Here is a 17,525-nt window from a genome sequence, read left to right on the forward strand (position 1 = left end):
ACAAAATTTTTGCTCGCTCGCTTCTCTCGCTCGCAACATTTTTTTTAAATTTTGCCCGTTAAGACATATTTAGCCCCCTCAAAATTGTTGGCTCATTACGCCACGGGGATGGGGAGGGGTAGAGAGAGAGAGAAAAAAATATGGCCGGGATGTTTGGTAGTGCGTTTCATTTCATAAATTATACGTACCTGTCTCCGCCTGAAATTCGACGAGCCCCCTCCAAAAAAAATCCTCTAAATAGAATCGGAATTCCGTCCTCATCATTACCAAGGGGGGGGGGGGCATGCTCCTTTCACAAGATAGAGTAGGCCAAAAACAAAACAAAAATGTACAATGTTTGGTCCAAAAAATAAGGGACTAATGTCCCTGCGCCCCTTCCCCTTGTCCGCGCCAAATCAGTATTTCGTATTCGGGCAATCCGAAGCATATCAGCAGCTAGCAAGTTCATGCGAGGCCAAGTATGACAAGAGCTTCATCTTATATCCCCGTGGCGGTCGAGTAAACATTGCTGGGTTGTAAATTAACAGCACGCACATGCATCTTGGTCAAAGTCCTCGGTCTGCAATACCGCTCCAGTGCATGTAGTGTAGGGTAACTCGGCATCCAGGCTCATTCTCTTTTCTTTCTACATGTCACTACACATTGCACCATCAACATTGACTTTTTGATTTCCAAGACATTCTCCAAATGTTGATGACTGGAAGTTTATAGAGTTTAGAATATATATGCTGCAGTTTATGATCAGCGGGATGCAGTTGGGTGATACGTAAGCCTATACAGGTATACTGCACTTCAATTCTCTGGTAAGTGAGATAATTCCATATGTTTCAGAGTTTTCGAGTCTACAGTATCAAAGAAGGGTTAAACGTCCTGGGCTTAAGACATTTTATAACACACATATAGCCCTATGACTATAATTATTGACCGTATATTTGCCTATATACATCTGAATAGCGATGTATATATACACCGTGTATGCCACTTTGCCATGATGATTACAGATGTCGTTGAATAATGTTTGTATTTAGGATAATACGTGTATGTCCAGGAAAATCCCGGGAAAATCCTATAGCCGAAGTTATTATTTATCATCATGTATTTGCCATTTACCTTAATTGATTTGATGACTGAATGCAAATTGAATGTTTATAGGACTGAAAAAAATTCTAGCGGGTTTTATCAGGGCTGTCAACTCTTATTAATAGACTTATTGAGAGTGAGACTATCATTTTTGGTTCATTTTCTCGATCACTCTAAAATTTTGTTTCATTCGAATGCATTTCTGTTGATCCGAAATTGTATTGGCCTATCATGATGGGAGTCTCACACTCAACTGGTTATCCAGTGTTGGCATCGCAGTTTTATACACTTTAATGCCACCATCCATATTTGTCTATATCATATGTCTCACTTGACGATTCCATTTAACAGTATGACTACAAAAAAAAGTTCAGTCTGTGGACATTTCTCCCATTCACGGCACTGAACTATATAACCTTGCATTCCGACTTTTGAGTCACAGCTTTATAATTGGGGTAAATGTTATCATAACCATTGTCACGCTCTCGAGGTTTTGATTTCGAGTGTGTGAACGCACTATTTCTAGGGAAGAGGAAGTTCGTCCTTATGTATTCATTTCAAATGTTAGTCTATATATCACTAGAGCGTTAGCGCATTTCTTCAAAGCAGCTGTCAAGTTTAAAGGGATGGAACGTTTAGCAATATTTTGTGAAAACAGTCGTCATGAATATACATTAGGTGGGCTAATGATGTCACATCTCCACTTTCCGTTTTCTTATGTTATTACATAAAATCATATTTTTTTCATTATTTCATACTTGTGTGAATAATATGTCTCCCTTATAATGAAATAAGTTGCAGCAATACAAAATATCTTATGCACTCAATCAGTTGTCAATCCAATTTTTCTAGTTCTTGGAGGAACATTTTTGAATAAACCTAATTTCATATAATAAAATACAAAAGAACAAGTGGGGATGTGACATCATCAGCCCACCTAATGAATATTCATGACGACTGTTTTCACAAAATATTGCTAAACTTAAAAATTCAATAACTTTGTTATTTGTTGTCCGATTTTGATGAAATTTACGGCATTTTGCTTAGTGAATTCTACTCTATTTATTAAGCTATAAATACTTTCAGCCCGGACCATCACTTTAAGCACTGTTTCAATCAAGCCCAAAAAAGTTTTGACCCTCTCGAACTAAACAGCTATATAAGGATTAACGTAAGAAATATCATGAAGATCTAAAATCATATTTGCTTTTTTATTGCCGGCACCGTGAAAACCTAAAGATTTAATATAAAGTTCAAAGAGAGTCCTTTTTATTTTAAAGATAAACTCTTAAAAATTGAGATCCGCACAGTTCGATTAATCATTATACAGCTGAACTTTAGGGATTCATTTTTGAAATCTAAATCATTTGAAATTTAAAGATAAAGTCTTGAAGATTCAAATGATAAATTAGAGTTCGGGATTCATTTCCAAGTCTGAAATAAAGATATACCCCGGATGTACCGTGACCGATTAAAAGAGAGTGAGTCTAATACAAAGAAACATCATGAAACCAAGTTCGTGTTTGGAGGTAAGGGAGAAACTATTATTTGTTTTATTTGGTTTCATAGGGAGGCCGATATAGTCAGAAGGACCTGTCATTAGGAAGTAATAATTTCCCAATTCTGCGCTTTTTATATTTTTGACCTTTCCTTGACCGTAAATAGGTCACTTCTACCGAATGTTCGCCAAAAAGGACCTAAAGAAACCCACAGAAGTAGTCATCTCATTTTCTCATTGATGAGAGATTACCGTGATAACATCAAAGTGGTCGAGGATCTTCACAAGAATCAATTCGTCAAAATGAAGTTGTCGATCGCTGAGCAAAATTCAGTAAAATGAAAAATATATATATATATTATTGGTCAGCTATCATTTTAGTCATTTCTATTTTCTTGTCACCATAAAATACAAAAAGAAGTCACCATTTATTCGAAGCTAATCCGTAATACTTTTTTGGTAAGCTTCTTGTTTGCTTAATGTGAACAAGATCAACCCTCATATGAATAACATTCAAAATCAGACATCATGTTTGTCGGAAATGATCTCCAAATCTCAGAGCTAAACATAACTTGGCCACGGAGACTTATTTTTAGAGCTCTTGTGCCATTTTCAATTAAACAGATTGTAAAACTTTTTCGACAGTGTACCCAAACGATTACGACTTCACACGAGAGGCATCTATACAAACAAATTAAAGTGCAAAAATGACAAAACGAAGGTCGTATTTATAGTTAGGGAAGTGGGAAGACTAGCAAAATATCAATAATTATTCAATCGATTTAAGCCCAACTTCGTATGGAGCCCACACAGCTCTGGTTTGTACTTAAAAATATTCCCTTACCGATGACAAAATGTATTTTAGTGTATATTTAGATAATTATTCTACGATTAAAACAATTTTTCCTACTACAGATATTTCAATGCAACTAATTGATGTATCACAATTAATATATCATAATTATCACTATGCCTTTACTTATCAATTGAATTGGTATATTTCTCAAATTTTGAATATCATTTTCTAAATAATTTCACAATCTGTTATTCTTAGTTGTACAATTCGTTTACCCTCGGTTTAACGTTCTGTGTATTCTATTAAAACACAGGTCGAAATTGGTTTTCTTGAATTCCGTGGGCAGTCCATCGCAAAGGGAAATAGCGGTGCCATAACCAAAATCTTGATTGAGCAATGAATTATGATTGCCAATATAAAACATTTCCTTATAAAGGGCCTTTTCTAGCACAGTAGGCGACTCAAGTATATAATTTATCATATCAGTCAGGCGGCAGGTCCCAAGAAAGTGGCTTCTTTCATCCAAGTGATATTCATGACTTGAGATGTTTTGCATATTTAATGAGCTTGATGCGGACCAAAACACCTCTTTTCATTCGGTCATTGCTGCTCTAATTGTGCATCGAATTTCATGAATTTGGTACCATTGTAAAGAAGAAGAATCATTCTTTTAGGTCATGTGTTTGGATTTATTCAAAGATTTTGTAATATAGGTTAAAATTTTGATCTAAAATATGCTACAAAATAAATATTTTCACCTGACAAAAGCTGCTATTTTCACACTTTATTTTTGTTTGAGCCCAAATGATTTTTATATCATGATGAAGCTGAATATGTATGCTTTGAAATGATATAGGTTTCAAAATAAGAATTGGTTTAATCGGGTCAAGATCACACTTTTCATTTGCCAAGTACATAAAGCAGCTTGAAAACAAGAATACTGCACTCTGATTGGTCAAAGAGACCACACAATGGCAAATTCCAACGGTCCCAGTGCCTGGGTTCGTGGGAAGGTCACACTTCCCATGTGGTAATCTCCTCAAATACCCCGCGCCTGTTGTTCTGTGAATCTTATCCAGCCAATCAGAACTCTGGATTTCATGCAAGTACAAAATTTCAGAAATCTCGTCTTGTACCTTGGTGGGAAAAGTGTGATCTTGACCCGATTAAAAGGTGCTGCATATCAAGAGTGGCATTGTGAGAAAGTACAGAAGTTCAGCTTTATGTTGATATCAATATCATTGAGGCTCAAAATAAAAAGTTTTGCACAATTTGCAAAAGAAAACAGAGGAAGAAAATTCAGTTTTGAGGCACATTTTCAGGCCAGAAATTTACTTATTTAACAAAATATTGTATACAAAATAAATGACCAATATAAAAGAGTAACATTCACTCTATCTGATGGTGCAATAATATTTCATTTAACTTGAGGTTAAAACAGGTAAATTCTTAGAGAAAGAAAATCTCACGAATCACGAGATTTTGCAAGGAGGAGGATTCAGCCACGAGATGATTTGGATGAATCTGGCCTTTTTGCTCATTAGCATAGGGACCTGCGGTCTGACTGATATCCTATTTTGGATATGACCTCTGCATGCGTACCCCGTGCATAGGTCATTTAGCGGTCATGTTTACTGTAAGAAAGAATAGTTTTGACTGATGATAATTATTCTGATCGAACCACGCACCGTGACTGTATACTATAGGGATTCCTAACATATTTGCAATGTGTACTTCACCGTGGGAATATATATATATATATATTGCTCTTATAACTGAAAAAGGAGAAGACATGGTGTTAAACATCATGCCATGGTTAAACCCACCAAATTGGTACAATTTGAGGTTTATATTATTAGGAAAGATACTTGCACGTACAAAGAATGATTGCAGAAGAATATTTTGTTTGATATAAAATGGATCATATGAAAATACATTAATTGTATTTTGTGAAGTAACGTATTTGGCCAATGACTTAATTATTCAATGACTCATTGAATAATTAAGTCATTAGCCAAAATATTCATTGAATAATTAAGTCATTGGCCAAAATATTTTGAAATGTTACTTCACAAAATACAATTAATGTATTTTCATAATTTTATCCATTTTATATCAAACAAAATATTATTCTACAATCAATCTTTGTACGTGCTATCGGGTAGACGACATGTCATTGATGTGGCTGCTCTTTCGATCTCTGCAGGTCATCAGAATGATCGTCTTTCGCAAATAGAAAGAGCGAATTATAAATGAAGATAAACACACACACACACACACCTGGACAGGGGCGGAAATCTCTCCCAAAAGGTAGGGGGGACACAGGGGCGGATCCAGCCTTCGCCAATAGGGGGGGGGGGGGGGGGCGGAAATTTGTTTCAGCCATGTTTTCCCCGATCGGCAGCTCGAAGATGATTTTTGTTTGTTTCTTTGAAGGGGTAGTCCTCATTAGTCACTTCTTAGCTTTATTCTTATATATTAATATATAATATCATAATCCTTATTTATATGATGCGAGCGCAAAGCGCGAGCTATTTTTTTTGGAAATTTTATGTATTTTTTTTTGGAAATTTGAACTGATTCTGGGCAATGTTTGTTATCCTGAAAAAGATCTGTATGCAACTTAATAATTACTACGAACGCAAAGCGCGAGCAGGAACGAACTGATGGAAAAGATACATGTTAAAGTAGAATTTAACAATCAAATAATGCGAGCGGGAAGCGCGAGCCGATTTTTTTTCACATTTTCACCAAAATGGAAATTCTAAGCACTTTTTGGAACTCAAGCAGAATAGGTATATAAGTAAACGATTAATGCGAGCGCGAAGCGGGAGCGGAACATTTCGAGATTTAGTCCTATAATAATATTCACTGAACGAGACACTCATGTTTTGTAAATCCTGAAAAGGATGAGTATTAATAATGCGAGCGCAAAGCGCGAGCAGAAAAATTTTATATACGTTTTGAACTGGTACCTGTGGACTGCTTGCACTTAGCCATGAAGGCGTTACATATTTCAACAATCAAAAAATGCGAGCGCGAAGTGCGAGCTGAAAATTTTTGAACTTTCTAAAGAAAGAATGGAAAATTTTAATCAGTGTTTGTAATCGTGAACAGGATAGCTATATAACTTAACGATTGATGCGAGCGCGAAGCGCGAGCAGAATTTTTTTTTTCGAGATTTAGACCTAAAAATGGGCCACTCTGTTCATGTTTTGTATATCAACAAAAGGATGAGTAATATGGGGTCTTCCTACATTAATTATGCGAGCACAAAGCGCGAGCAGAAAAATTGGATAATGATTTAAATTGGAGAACAAGTTGAGTATCTGAATAAACATGCCCGAGCGTGTTTCATATTAAGACCTAGAATCTAGGCATTCTAAATACAACTTTAATCATGAAAATCATGAAACTTTGATATTCCGATCTGAAAAAAGAGTAAATTTCAGCTTTATATTTCAAGCACTTTGAAGAAAAATTGTAAGGTGGATATGGATCGCACTTAAAAAAGAGCTGATATTATTATTACTTTGAGTTTTGACATAGGACCGGGACATCCTTACGACATGTCATCAAATGAAAATAATGACTATCTTCCTATTCCTCTTGCTAAGCGCGAGATGAAACAAAAGGGACAATTTAATTATTAAATTAATATCATATTTAATAATGCCTAATGAGGGCGCGAAATCTGATGATATCGTGGCATAAAAACTGGACATTTCATATTTGTGATTATGAATAGGATGCATCAGTTAATATATTTTAAACCATTAATGCGAGCGCAAATCGCGTGCTAAATCTTTTTGATAAACTGTCATGAAAAGGGGGTTTTAAGTAGTTTGTTGTATAATCTATATTGAAACATTTATATAACTCGCCAATCACATTGCGAGCGTGCAGCGCGCTAGCTGATACGTCTTGACAATCAGACCTGTAAAGGGAAATATTTTGAAAACCTTATGGAATACACATAAATGATAGGTACCTGATAAATCAAATTTTGAGCGCAAGCAGCAACTGTTAACATTCAGACCATAAAACTGACATTTTTACAGAGCACTTTTTAAAACCAATTTGTAAATTACACAAAATAATGAAAGTTCGTTTTCCGAGGTGAAATATGTTTTGTATGTTGACTTCCAAACTTGATATTCGAACTCCATATTGAACAAGAATGGGTAAATCACCTAACAGGCAATGCGAGCGCGAGCGAAAATTTTATATAGTGGCATGAAAGATTCTTTTAATTTTCCAAGTCTTCCCCTCATCTTATTTTATGCACTCGTCGTCCTCTTCTTTTTCTCCTCTCTTTTCCCTCCTTGTTTCCTTCTTTCTTTCCCTTTTTCATATTTTTGCTCCGCCAAGAGGAGGGGGCGGGCCCCTCGGCCCCATGGATCTGCCTATGGGGACAAGGGGCGGGAAAATTTGACAAGCAAAAAAAAAAGGTTATCATCGCCAAAGTAAGGTCATCTCGTCCCAAAATGCATGTTTTATTTCGATTTAGAATGATTTATTTCTTACCATCATAAAAGACCAAAATAGTAGGGGGGACATTTGGTATTGTGTCCCCCCTACTATTTTGAGTAGGGGGGACACGTCCCCCCTGTCCCCCCTGGGATTTCCGCCCATGACACACCAATAACGACAGAACACGTGTGAAAATAAGATCATTCGGAGGATAGACCTCTAGGCTCTAATGTAAAAATCCAAAAGATTCGATCCCGGATGCAGCTCGCTCAGCACAGTGGGGCTCTGGTCTATTTTTTAAAATATATTGATAACCATTATATTGCAAGCAGTTTAGATGGTTATATAACCCCCATCATTATATCAACTGGCGTAGACAGATCATCATGCTACAGTTACACCATTGAAACTGACACCAAACCGGTGACCGGTGGTACACTGCAAAAACACTCTGGTGTTGATTTAACACCAGCCCAGAATCTATTATGTCCACACCAGAGAAATATTGAAACAACACCAGTTTGGAATCAAACCGATGCTGTTTTAATACTAATTGGTGTTTTATAAACACCTATCTGGTGTTAGACCAAAACGAAACTGGTGTTGTTTAACACTTCTCTGGTGTGGACATATATAGATTCTGGGCTGGTGTTAAATCAACACCAGAGTATTTGCAGTGTAGATGTTATTGGATTATTATATTTGGTCGGTCTGGAATCGGTCTCGCCGGATTAACTGTATATCAGCCCTCGGAATGGGTCGAGGTGTTTTAATTATTTCCCCGAATTTTGTATGATTACTACGGATATGCACTATTCAAGTACCATTTTCAAACATTTTGGGTAAATATATTTACTATTCCCTGGCCCCGATTTACATGATAATAACAATTGACTCAGGCACGACGTATCATCAATAAAAGTTCCTGGTTATTTTAAGGGAAGATAATTTGTTTTTTAATTTGTAATCAAATCTGTGGGAAATCCTACTATTAGGAGATGCACACCATTAACTCTGACCGAATAAAGATCACAAAGAAGTTCAACTCGAAATGCAAGTACAATTGTCATGAGTGATGGGTTCGATATGATATTCGAGGCATTTACGGAGTTCGCGTCATTGCCTGTGGTTACAGTAAATAAAAGAGAGCACACGTCATTGATTCTGAAGAATTGAGACGAAACATCTGTAATTTTATTGCAGATAGAACCCGAGCCATATTATCCCAAAGTATTTGCTGTATATAGTGCGAGAAACTAAATAACGAAAACTCTAGTTCAAACTTGTATGATCCATTCTTATCTGATCGAAATTTTCGTTTCTTTCTTTCCCCTTTTCTTATAAAAAGCCAACAATCATTTCAGGTATACGCCTATTGAATTGAAAATCTGACTCGTGCATCCGCCTTCTACCGTATCGCTCGGATTCTGTCGGTCCAGTTTATTTTCATGAAAAATGCCTGGGTGATGAAAATGGGCTATCCTATTCGATGGTTGGAAAGGATATGATGCTTCTGCTAAACTGTCAAATCGGTTTTAATGATTGGTTCCTTGGTGACTGACCTGTGTGGATGTAATTATTGCAATTGGATCGTCAGCGAAAATCCAGGGGAAACTTTGTAATGTCAGAGTCAGAAGCATATGTGGTATTCGATCATGGCACTTAACTTTAAGCGAATCTTTTACATGGCCAAGTTGCGGACCAAGCCCAGATGCCAGTGGCTTATTGCTGTCTGCACCATGGTCCACATCATGATGTACAACCACTGTAGCGCCCTCATCGGTGATCATCAAGACCTTCTTGAGAAGCACCACTCCCTAGGCTTCAATCCTGATCTCATACAGGCCAATGTCACGTCCAAGCTCCTTAGCTGTGGGGACATCTCAGCGATTCAGCAAGGGGATACCATTGGACGTGGCACCACGAAGGAGGTGTTTGAAGGAACTTACAATGGTAGGAAGGTGGCAATTAAGATGGTCACACCAAAAGTAAGAGATGTCATGGCGTGTCTCAAGAGAAGGGCCTATCGGAGCAAGTCGGAGTGCTACGAGTATGCAAACTTTAAGCTGATGAAGGAAATAGCCTATGGCTTGCAGATCAATAGTGACAGATTAATCAAGGTATTTGTCCCTTTTTAACACAATGTGAGTGGATTTCCGATGACGCTTGACCTTAAACAATTTTTCAAAATTTAGTTAAAAGCATAGCATTTGTGCTTTAATGCGCATGGAAATCATCGTCTCGTGCATTATAGTTGCTTTCATGATCATGACTGTGATGTAGCACCAATGAACAAAATAATGACCAGTTGTACGTAATTTCGCGCGTAACTAAACAGTTTTGCGAAACACCCTCTGACTAATCCCTTAAAATAATTTGCAAATCTTTTTGTTACATTACCAAGGGGCCGTTTCATAAATCTGTTCATAATTATACACCTAACTTTACGCAGGGCTGGTAACCTGTTCCTGTGAAAGATGGTATATCCTTATGCAAGTGACCTAGATCTAAGAACATGTTCCAGTTGTGCGTAACTTACGAACAGCGTTATGAAACGGCCCCTTTAGAGTTTTGGTCAAGACCTGGCTTACGGTTTCTGACTAACACGTTTCCCAAAACAAGCAAACGAAATCACTACTTTATTTCATTTCAAATGAGTAAGTTTCACCACAGGCCATGGTGTTTTCAAATTGTTAGTGTATGAAATAAAACCGGCACAAAATATAAATATCAATTTGAGGATAAAGAATACTCATCATACACCTGGCACACTTGCAAAACTTCTATTTGAGGTTATCACAAATTCCCCCCCCCCCTTTTTTTTATTTGTGATTTACATATTTACTGATTTAGTTTTTTGTGTGAGGCTATTTTCGTTATTTTTTTTTCATTTTCCTTTTTTTAATCATCTATCGTTATCTTATCAAAATCCTGCCAAATCCGTAGTGGACACATGTATGCTTGTTTATACCTGTAAAGTCATGGTTCAAAGAAATGACACAATCATTATTATTATTTTTCTGATGTTTCTAGCTTCTAGGGTACTGTGTTCGAGGTGATGCAGTAACTGGATCTGTACGCGATCAGGGGGTCGTTGAAGTCGTGGAATTTGGAAAGAAACTCAGCAAGTATAGACTCACACAATTTACCTGGCCGGATAGATTACAGGTATGCTCCTGAACGAAAGATGAAATTGCAGTACTTCTTCAAAGTAGAACTCATGTATTGCTGTAGCAGTTAAACGGTACTGCAGAAACCTTTAAAACAACAAACTTTGAGGACGTGATATGTTGATTAGTGTCCCTGTATAGGGACACTAATGTTGATGCCTCGTGGTTGCCCTCTACGTTCGTTGCTAAAAAGTACACAAGAATTGCGGGTATACCACTGGCATGACTGGGGTACACTGTAGTAATAATGTGCAATTCTCTCTGTTTACGAGCTTGAGTTGAAAGTATTTTGAATTTTCTCCTGTAAAAATAAGAGCAGATTATCCAGCGCCTTGAGCACCTAACAAGGTGGATATGTGCGCAATATAAATACCCTATATTATTATTATTATTTTAAAATGGTGAAATTTAGTGTTTCATTACAAAATTTCACGTCAACGTTTATGTTTAAATCAAACAGATATATGTTTTACCTTATATTCAACGGTGTGCAGCCCAAACTGAGACAAAATAGCGGGACAATAATAATGTTCCCCTTTTAAAGACAACTGTGTGCGGAAATCTGGCATTGTGGCGTGTATATATATGCTTGAAATCCAATCTACATGGGGAATTCACGAATTCGTGCAGAGGTTCGAGCCCTGGTCAAGGGTTTATTTCCAATTCGTCCAATTGCCAACTCGTCTACTATCAATTGGTCTACGATCAGTTCGTCCACTCATGGTCTACTTTCATTTAGTCTAATGCCATTCTGTCTAATAACCAGTTGGTGCAATGGCCATATAGTCCATATACCATTTGGTCTAATTGTACTGAGTGTTAAATTGTGCAAAATGAATGAAAATTAAATGGATATTAGACCAACAGGTTATGAGACGAAATAGTCAATGGACCAAAATATGGTTGTTAGACGAAATGTTCGGAATTGCATTATACTAAATGAAAGTAGACCATGTGGTGAGTGGACGAATTGGCAGTAGACGAATTGGCAATTTACCAGGGGGCCGTTTCATAAAGCTGTTCGTAAACTAAGAGCAACTTTAAGAACGACTGGTGATCCTTTCTCAAGCGCTAAACCATCGCCTATGAATATACCATTTACCACAAGAAAGGATCACCAGTCGTTCTTAAAGTCACTATTAACTTACGAACAGTTTTATGAAACACCCACCGGGGTCCCGTAACACAAAGGTTAGTGATTGATCGTACGCTTGATTTTCACGATTGATTGTGTATTGCAGTCAATGGAATCAATCGTAGAAAAGTGTTTCTACGATCTTTACTAAGCTTTGTGTTACGGGCCCCGGGTCAAGTACGTCTTTCGGATGGTGATGTTAAACGTTTATCCCAGAAATAAATAATCATACTGGAATGATACACGTTTGCAAAAACTTAATCACACAAAGACAGGGGCGTCGATCCATTTTCAGATTCGGGGGGGGGGGGTGGGGGCAAGATCATGAATCAACGTTCCAAGTCACTCGATCACACAAAACAAACGAACTCACGCACACACACTCACACACACAGACTTATATATATACATTTTCCCTGTTTTTAGGTTAGTATACTAAAAAAATTCAGTATTTCAGTATTTTTTAGTATACTGACCTAAAAACATGAAAAATGTACCTGTTTAGGACTGTTTGTAGTGACTCATGAGGAGAATACATATCTCACTATAAATTTTTTTATATTCTGACCTGAAAGCTTGATATTCTAAGCATTTTGGTACCAATGATTGAGATGGCTATCTAATAAAAGAACAATAAATTGACAGTTTGATGGACGTTTTTAATAAAGATCAAGATTTATATCCAATAAACGATTAGTGCAAATCGTAGCGGGAGCTCTTTTTAGGCTTAGAACTGAAAACGGGACATTCTATCCACCTATTTAATCATGAGAAGTATGGGTTTTTGCTTAAAAAATGATACGAGCGCGAAGCGCTTACTGAAATTTTTTATTTTCCAATCTGTAAAGCAGACATTTTCAGCACGATTTTAAATAAAGAACGGATTGTGTATCTCAATCTCGCTTGCCGATTTCTGTGTAACATGAAAATCTTATTTCATTTTTGCACATCCGGAATTATGGGGGGGGGGGGCCAAAACGATATGTTTGCCCCCAATATTTTCATTGGTGGGGCAATCGCCCCCCCCCCGGGATCGACGCCTCTGAACAAAGACATACTCTCTCTTTCTCTCAGACAAGCTTATACATACATCATTATAATTATAATATTATTTATTTAATTTATCGTTAATGTTTACTCTCTTTTCAAAGGTTGCCAAAGATCTGGCTGATGCACTCGTGGTATTAGAATATTCTCCTATTGGCTCGGTCGATATCGGCGACTTCAAATTGAATCAGTTCATCCTGATTGATGGAAGGTTAAAGATCGGTGACCTTGACGATATGTCTACTCAGGAGAAACCGTGTATAAAATCACGTGACTGCAGTATACTGGGCGAAACCTCGGGTAAGACTAGAGGACCGGGGGTCCCCTCACAAGTTGTAAAATATTCAAATTAAACTCAATCCGGTATTAATTTTAGAAGTGTTTTATAAGGAGAATGTAGATAAGTTTGAATCTGATTTGTGTATATGTCGCCACTATTTGTAAGACAAGGTCCAGAGGGCGACAATGATGCATTAAGATAACCACAAACGAAATATTTGCGAATTTTTTTTGGTCAGCTCTGAAACGTCGGACGAAACTGCCGTTCCGACTTACATACACTCGACAAAGAATTCATTATGATTTGTCTTGCATTTCCAATGTATTTGCTGGGTTGTAGACTTCATTCCGCCAAAAAATCTACGCATGAGGTCAAATAAATTAATGACCGGTCACATGCGTACGCGCGAATTCTATATCTACTACTACCGTGTTTACACTTAATCGGCATTTGAATCGGCTCGCGGTTCTGAACCGCGAGCCGATTCAGCATCGGCTTTTTCATAGCGTGTAAACGCGAGCAACTTGAATCGGCTCGCGGTTCAGAACCGGCAATTTGCACCACCAAAGTAGTAGGTTCTGAACCGCGAGCCGATGCAGAATCGGCTTTTTTACTCCGTGTAAACAGAAAGCCGATTCTGCACCGGCAATTTGTGCGCATTTCAATTACTTTACCATTGTGACGTAATTGTAAGCGCACTGATCCAGCGTTGTCTTTATTATGACGTATATTGTAGGTATGCGTATAATTTCAGGTTTTTGCATCGGCTCGCGGTTCTGAACCGCGAGCTGTAACAACGTGTAAACGCAATCCAAATGCCGATTCTGCATCGGCATTTGGTTCAGAACCAATTGCCGATTAAGTGTAAACACGGTATACGTGAACTTTACGAACAAGTAAGGCCCACAAGCAATTCACGATGAGAAATACACAGACCCTCAATGCATATAGACACGAAGGATATTCTGGCGCGTGACAGTATAGTACCCGTCCGCACATGGCAACTTCTTGTGATCGAGACCTTCTCGTAACAAAGTTAAATTTACCGGGTGGGCGTTTCATAAAGCAGTTCGGAAGTTACAAATGACACTTGGTACGACTGGTCAAGCTTTCTTTTGCTTTTAATTCAACCCCAATGAAAAGATGTATAACTATATATAGAAAGGGTCACCAGTCTTGCCATAAACTTTATTAAACACCCAAATGGTAAGGAACGTTATTTTAAGGAACTAAGTATCCCTTTATAATATATTTAAATATATAATTGATTATAATTACAGTTTAAAACAGTTATTGTCACGTGTGCAGTACCTTTCTTCTTTTTTGTATCTTTTTCTTACATTGTTTTGTTTTACATCTCAAATTTCCACCGTTTTGTTCTTTTCAGGAATTGAGTGCGTGAATTCGACGTGCAACGGTATCAACGCCAAAGCGAACATTCTCTTAGCCACAATTGAGATTCTGGAACCTCTATTTGAAAATCCACCGGAACAACTTAGTGAACGAGTGGACCTGCTTCTTACAAAGTTAAAGAACTATCAAATAAATGCTCTTGAGCTTCAAAAGTTTTTAAGTGATTTAAGAGATGAGTATACAATATCATGACATCGGTTTAAAGCTGTGCAGCATTTTGACAGTTATTCCATCATAGCTGAAAGAGGAGCAGAAGTTGAATCGTGCAAGTGCAGGGAGTGGAGGACTGTTGCAGAAAGGGTTACTATTAAACAACGAAAACAAATAAAACACAACTTGATTTCCCAACCAATGAAGTGTGTAGTGGGGTGTCCAAACTTCGCGGATATTTAAAAAATAATCATCAGGCTAAAATCGTTCACAAAATATTTACATTTTAAACAAAACCAATTCAAATGATATTTACAATTTAAACAAAACCAATTCAAATGATATTTACATTTTAAACAAAACCAATTCAAATGATAGCTATCAAATCGATGGCAAGATCGTAAAATGGATTGACGAAAATGTGAAGCAGGTCAGTGGGTTTCACCGGTATCGCGATCTCGAATTTCTAATCCGATCGACGAATGCGCGCTGTGCGGGAATTCCGGCCTGAAAAGGTGTGGTCTAACTTCGCGGACCAAAGTTTTGTGGAGATTATAACAAAATCTCAAGCTCAAAAGGTGAAATATTTATATCAGCTGGACGGCAAAATGCTATAAAATCGGTCAGTACCACGTTTTACTCACATTTTTTTAATGACACATTCTTGCAAAATGATGATTAAGAAGTTCAGATCTTTTCAGAACGGGCAATAATGGTGACAAATTTGCCGATCTTTTGTCAATATTTTCATGAATACTGAACTCATCCTAAAGAAACTAACGCTAGAGGGTGATTTTAGGTCGCTTTTCGTGATGATGATGTCAGATTTTAAAGATATTGAATCGTTTTACAGATGATAACCGTCCGCGAAGTATGAACACACGCGAAGTTCAGACTCACTGCCATACGTATTAAGAACTTGATGTTCTTAGTTGGGTTTAAATACCCCGGTGTTTGAGAGCATCTTTAAAAAAGGATAGGTAATAAACTAGTGTAAAACTAGGAAATACTGCTAAAAGGAGAGACTGTTACATGACATGCACTTCAATCTTGCTTTCATTATGAGCAGTCTTAGGTCAACTATTCAATGTCATCTTACACGACCTTGTTATGCAGTGATGTTTTTAAGCCGAATTCGATATAATTTACACAATCACAAACCACATGTTTGCGATGATACCCTTTGACTGAAACACAACATTACATTTTGACTAGATAAATAATAAAAGTTGGTTATTGGTATGGTGCTCATTGACTAGGTAAACTGCTGCATGGAAAAACCAATCATATCTAACTAAAGCATGTCCAATAACGAGTTTCAAGACTCGCATCATATTCGTCAAATCGACACCATACCAGTATACTCTATTCAACTAATGTTCATAACTTGTGGTGTTCCTCAGGGAAGCATTTTTTATTGTACAAAATGCCATGATAATTCATGATACTTATTTATTTCCATTATAATGCTTGGTCATCATATTGATGATGTGACATTCATATAATTTGAAGTATTTTGAAACACTAAAAACGAGGCATTAACAGCGCCACTATGTTTATGTTTACATGATTGTGTAATATCGCCCTCTGCGACGGATTGTTATTATACCTTCCCTTTGGCCGGTGCTGTTTCTGTGAGGTATTGGCCTATTGAAGATGGCTTAATAAAACTGTATTATTTCCCTATATAACTGGTAACTCTTGTGTGAGTGTGTTCCTTAATGTCGTAGTGTGTTCTGTATAGTATTCGCAACGTGAAATCACCTTCAAACCGTCAAGTCCATATATAGGGCCCATAGGGTAGGACCGTATTTGTCGGCTACACTGTTATAAAATTTATAAAAGAGGTTCCTGCAGCAGAGTCTCGAGAACACCTGTAATCTTACCAGATTGCGTAATCTTACAGGAAATTGGTATTTGGTGTACGGAATCTTACAAATTTCCTTAAATAAAACACCCTTTCCCCCTTTTTAGACAAACCTGTTCTGTTAAATTGCAGAAAAATTCCAGTTTTGTGAATTTACAGAATGATTCTGTTATTGCTAATCTTTTTTTCCCCCTGTAAAATCAGGTTTTTTAAACAGTGTAGATATGATCAATATTTGGGCTTGACCGTCAAGTTGGGAATTTTTTTGTTGCTTAAAGTGGTAGTATAGGATGTCTTCTTCAAGAATCCGAAGAATGCCATCTGGGCACCATTGGGCATTTGTTTTTATTGACGTCATAAGCCACGCCCACTATTTCACATTCCTATAGATTATGATTTTTCTATTTTAAATATTAATAAACATATCATGTTTGGTATCAAATTAACGCTAATGCAAAATCAAATGCAAATATTTTGATCGCAAACCATCTAGGCCACGTACGGGTCATTTAAATGTCATTAAAGGTCTTAAAAGGTCAAATTGGGGGCACGAACGGTTAATACAACTTATTTTTTTATATTTGTATGTTTTATTTAATCATAAAATCATAAAAGG

The 17,525-nt window shown here is 37.1% G+C and overlaps 1 protein-coding gene across 1 annotated transcript; it reads left to right on the forward strand.

Moving 5' to 3' along the window:
- Window positions 1-425: 425 nt before the first annotated feature.
- Window positions 426-16,733, forward strand: LOC129271058 (extracellular tyrosine-protein kinase PKDCC-like). The gene is made up of 5 exons (XM_054908411.2): window positions 426-803; window positions 9,196-9,967; window positions 10,881-11,015; window positions 13,304-13,499; window positions 14,867-16,733. Exons 2-5 carry the CDS (start codon window positions 9,488-9,490, stop codon window positions 15,082-15,084), a joined length of 1,029 nt encoding a protein of 342 aa, XP_054764386.2. The 5' UTR covers window positions 426-803; window positions 9,196-9,487; the 3' UTR covers window positions 15,085-16,733.
- Window positions 16,734-17,525: the final 792 nt, after the last annotated feature.

This window comes from Lytechinus pictus, chromosome 11 (genome assembly GCF_037042905.1).
Source record: "Lytechinus pictus isolate F3 Inbred chromosome 11, Lp3.0, whole genome shotgun sequence".
Lineage (NCBI taxonomy): Eukaryota > Metazoa > Echinodermata > Echinoidea > Temnopleuroida > Toxopneustidae > Lytechinus > Lytechinus pictus.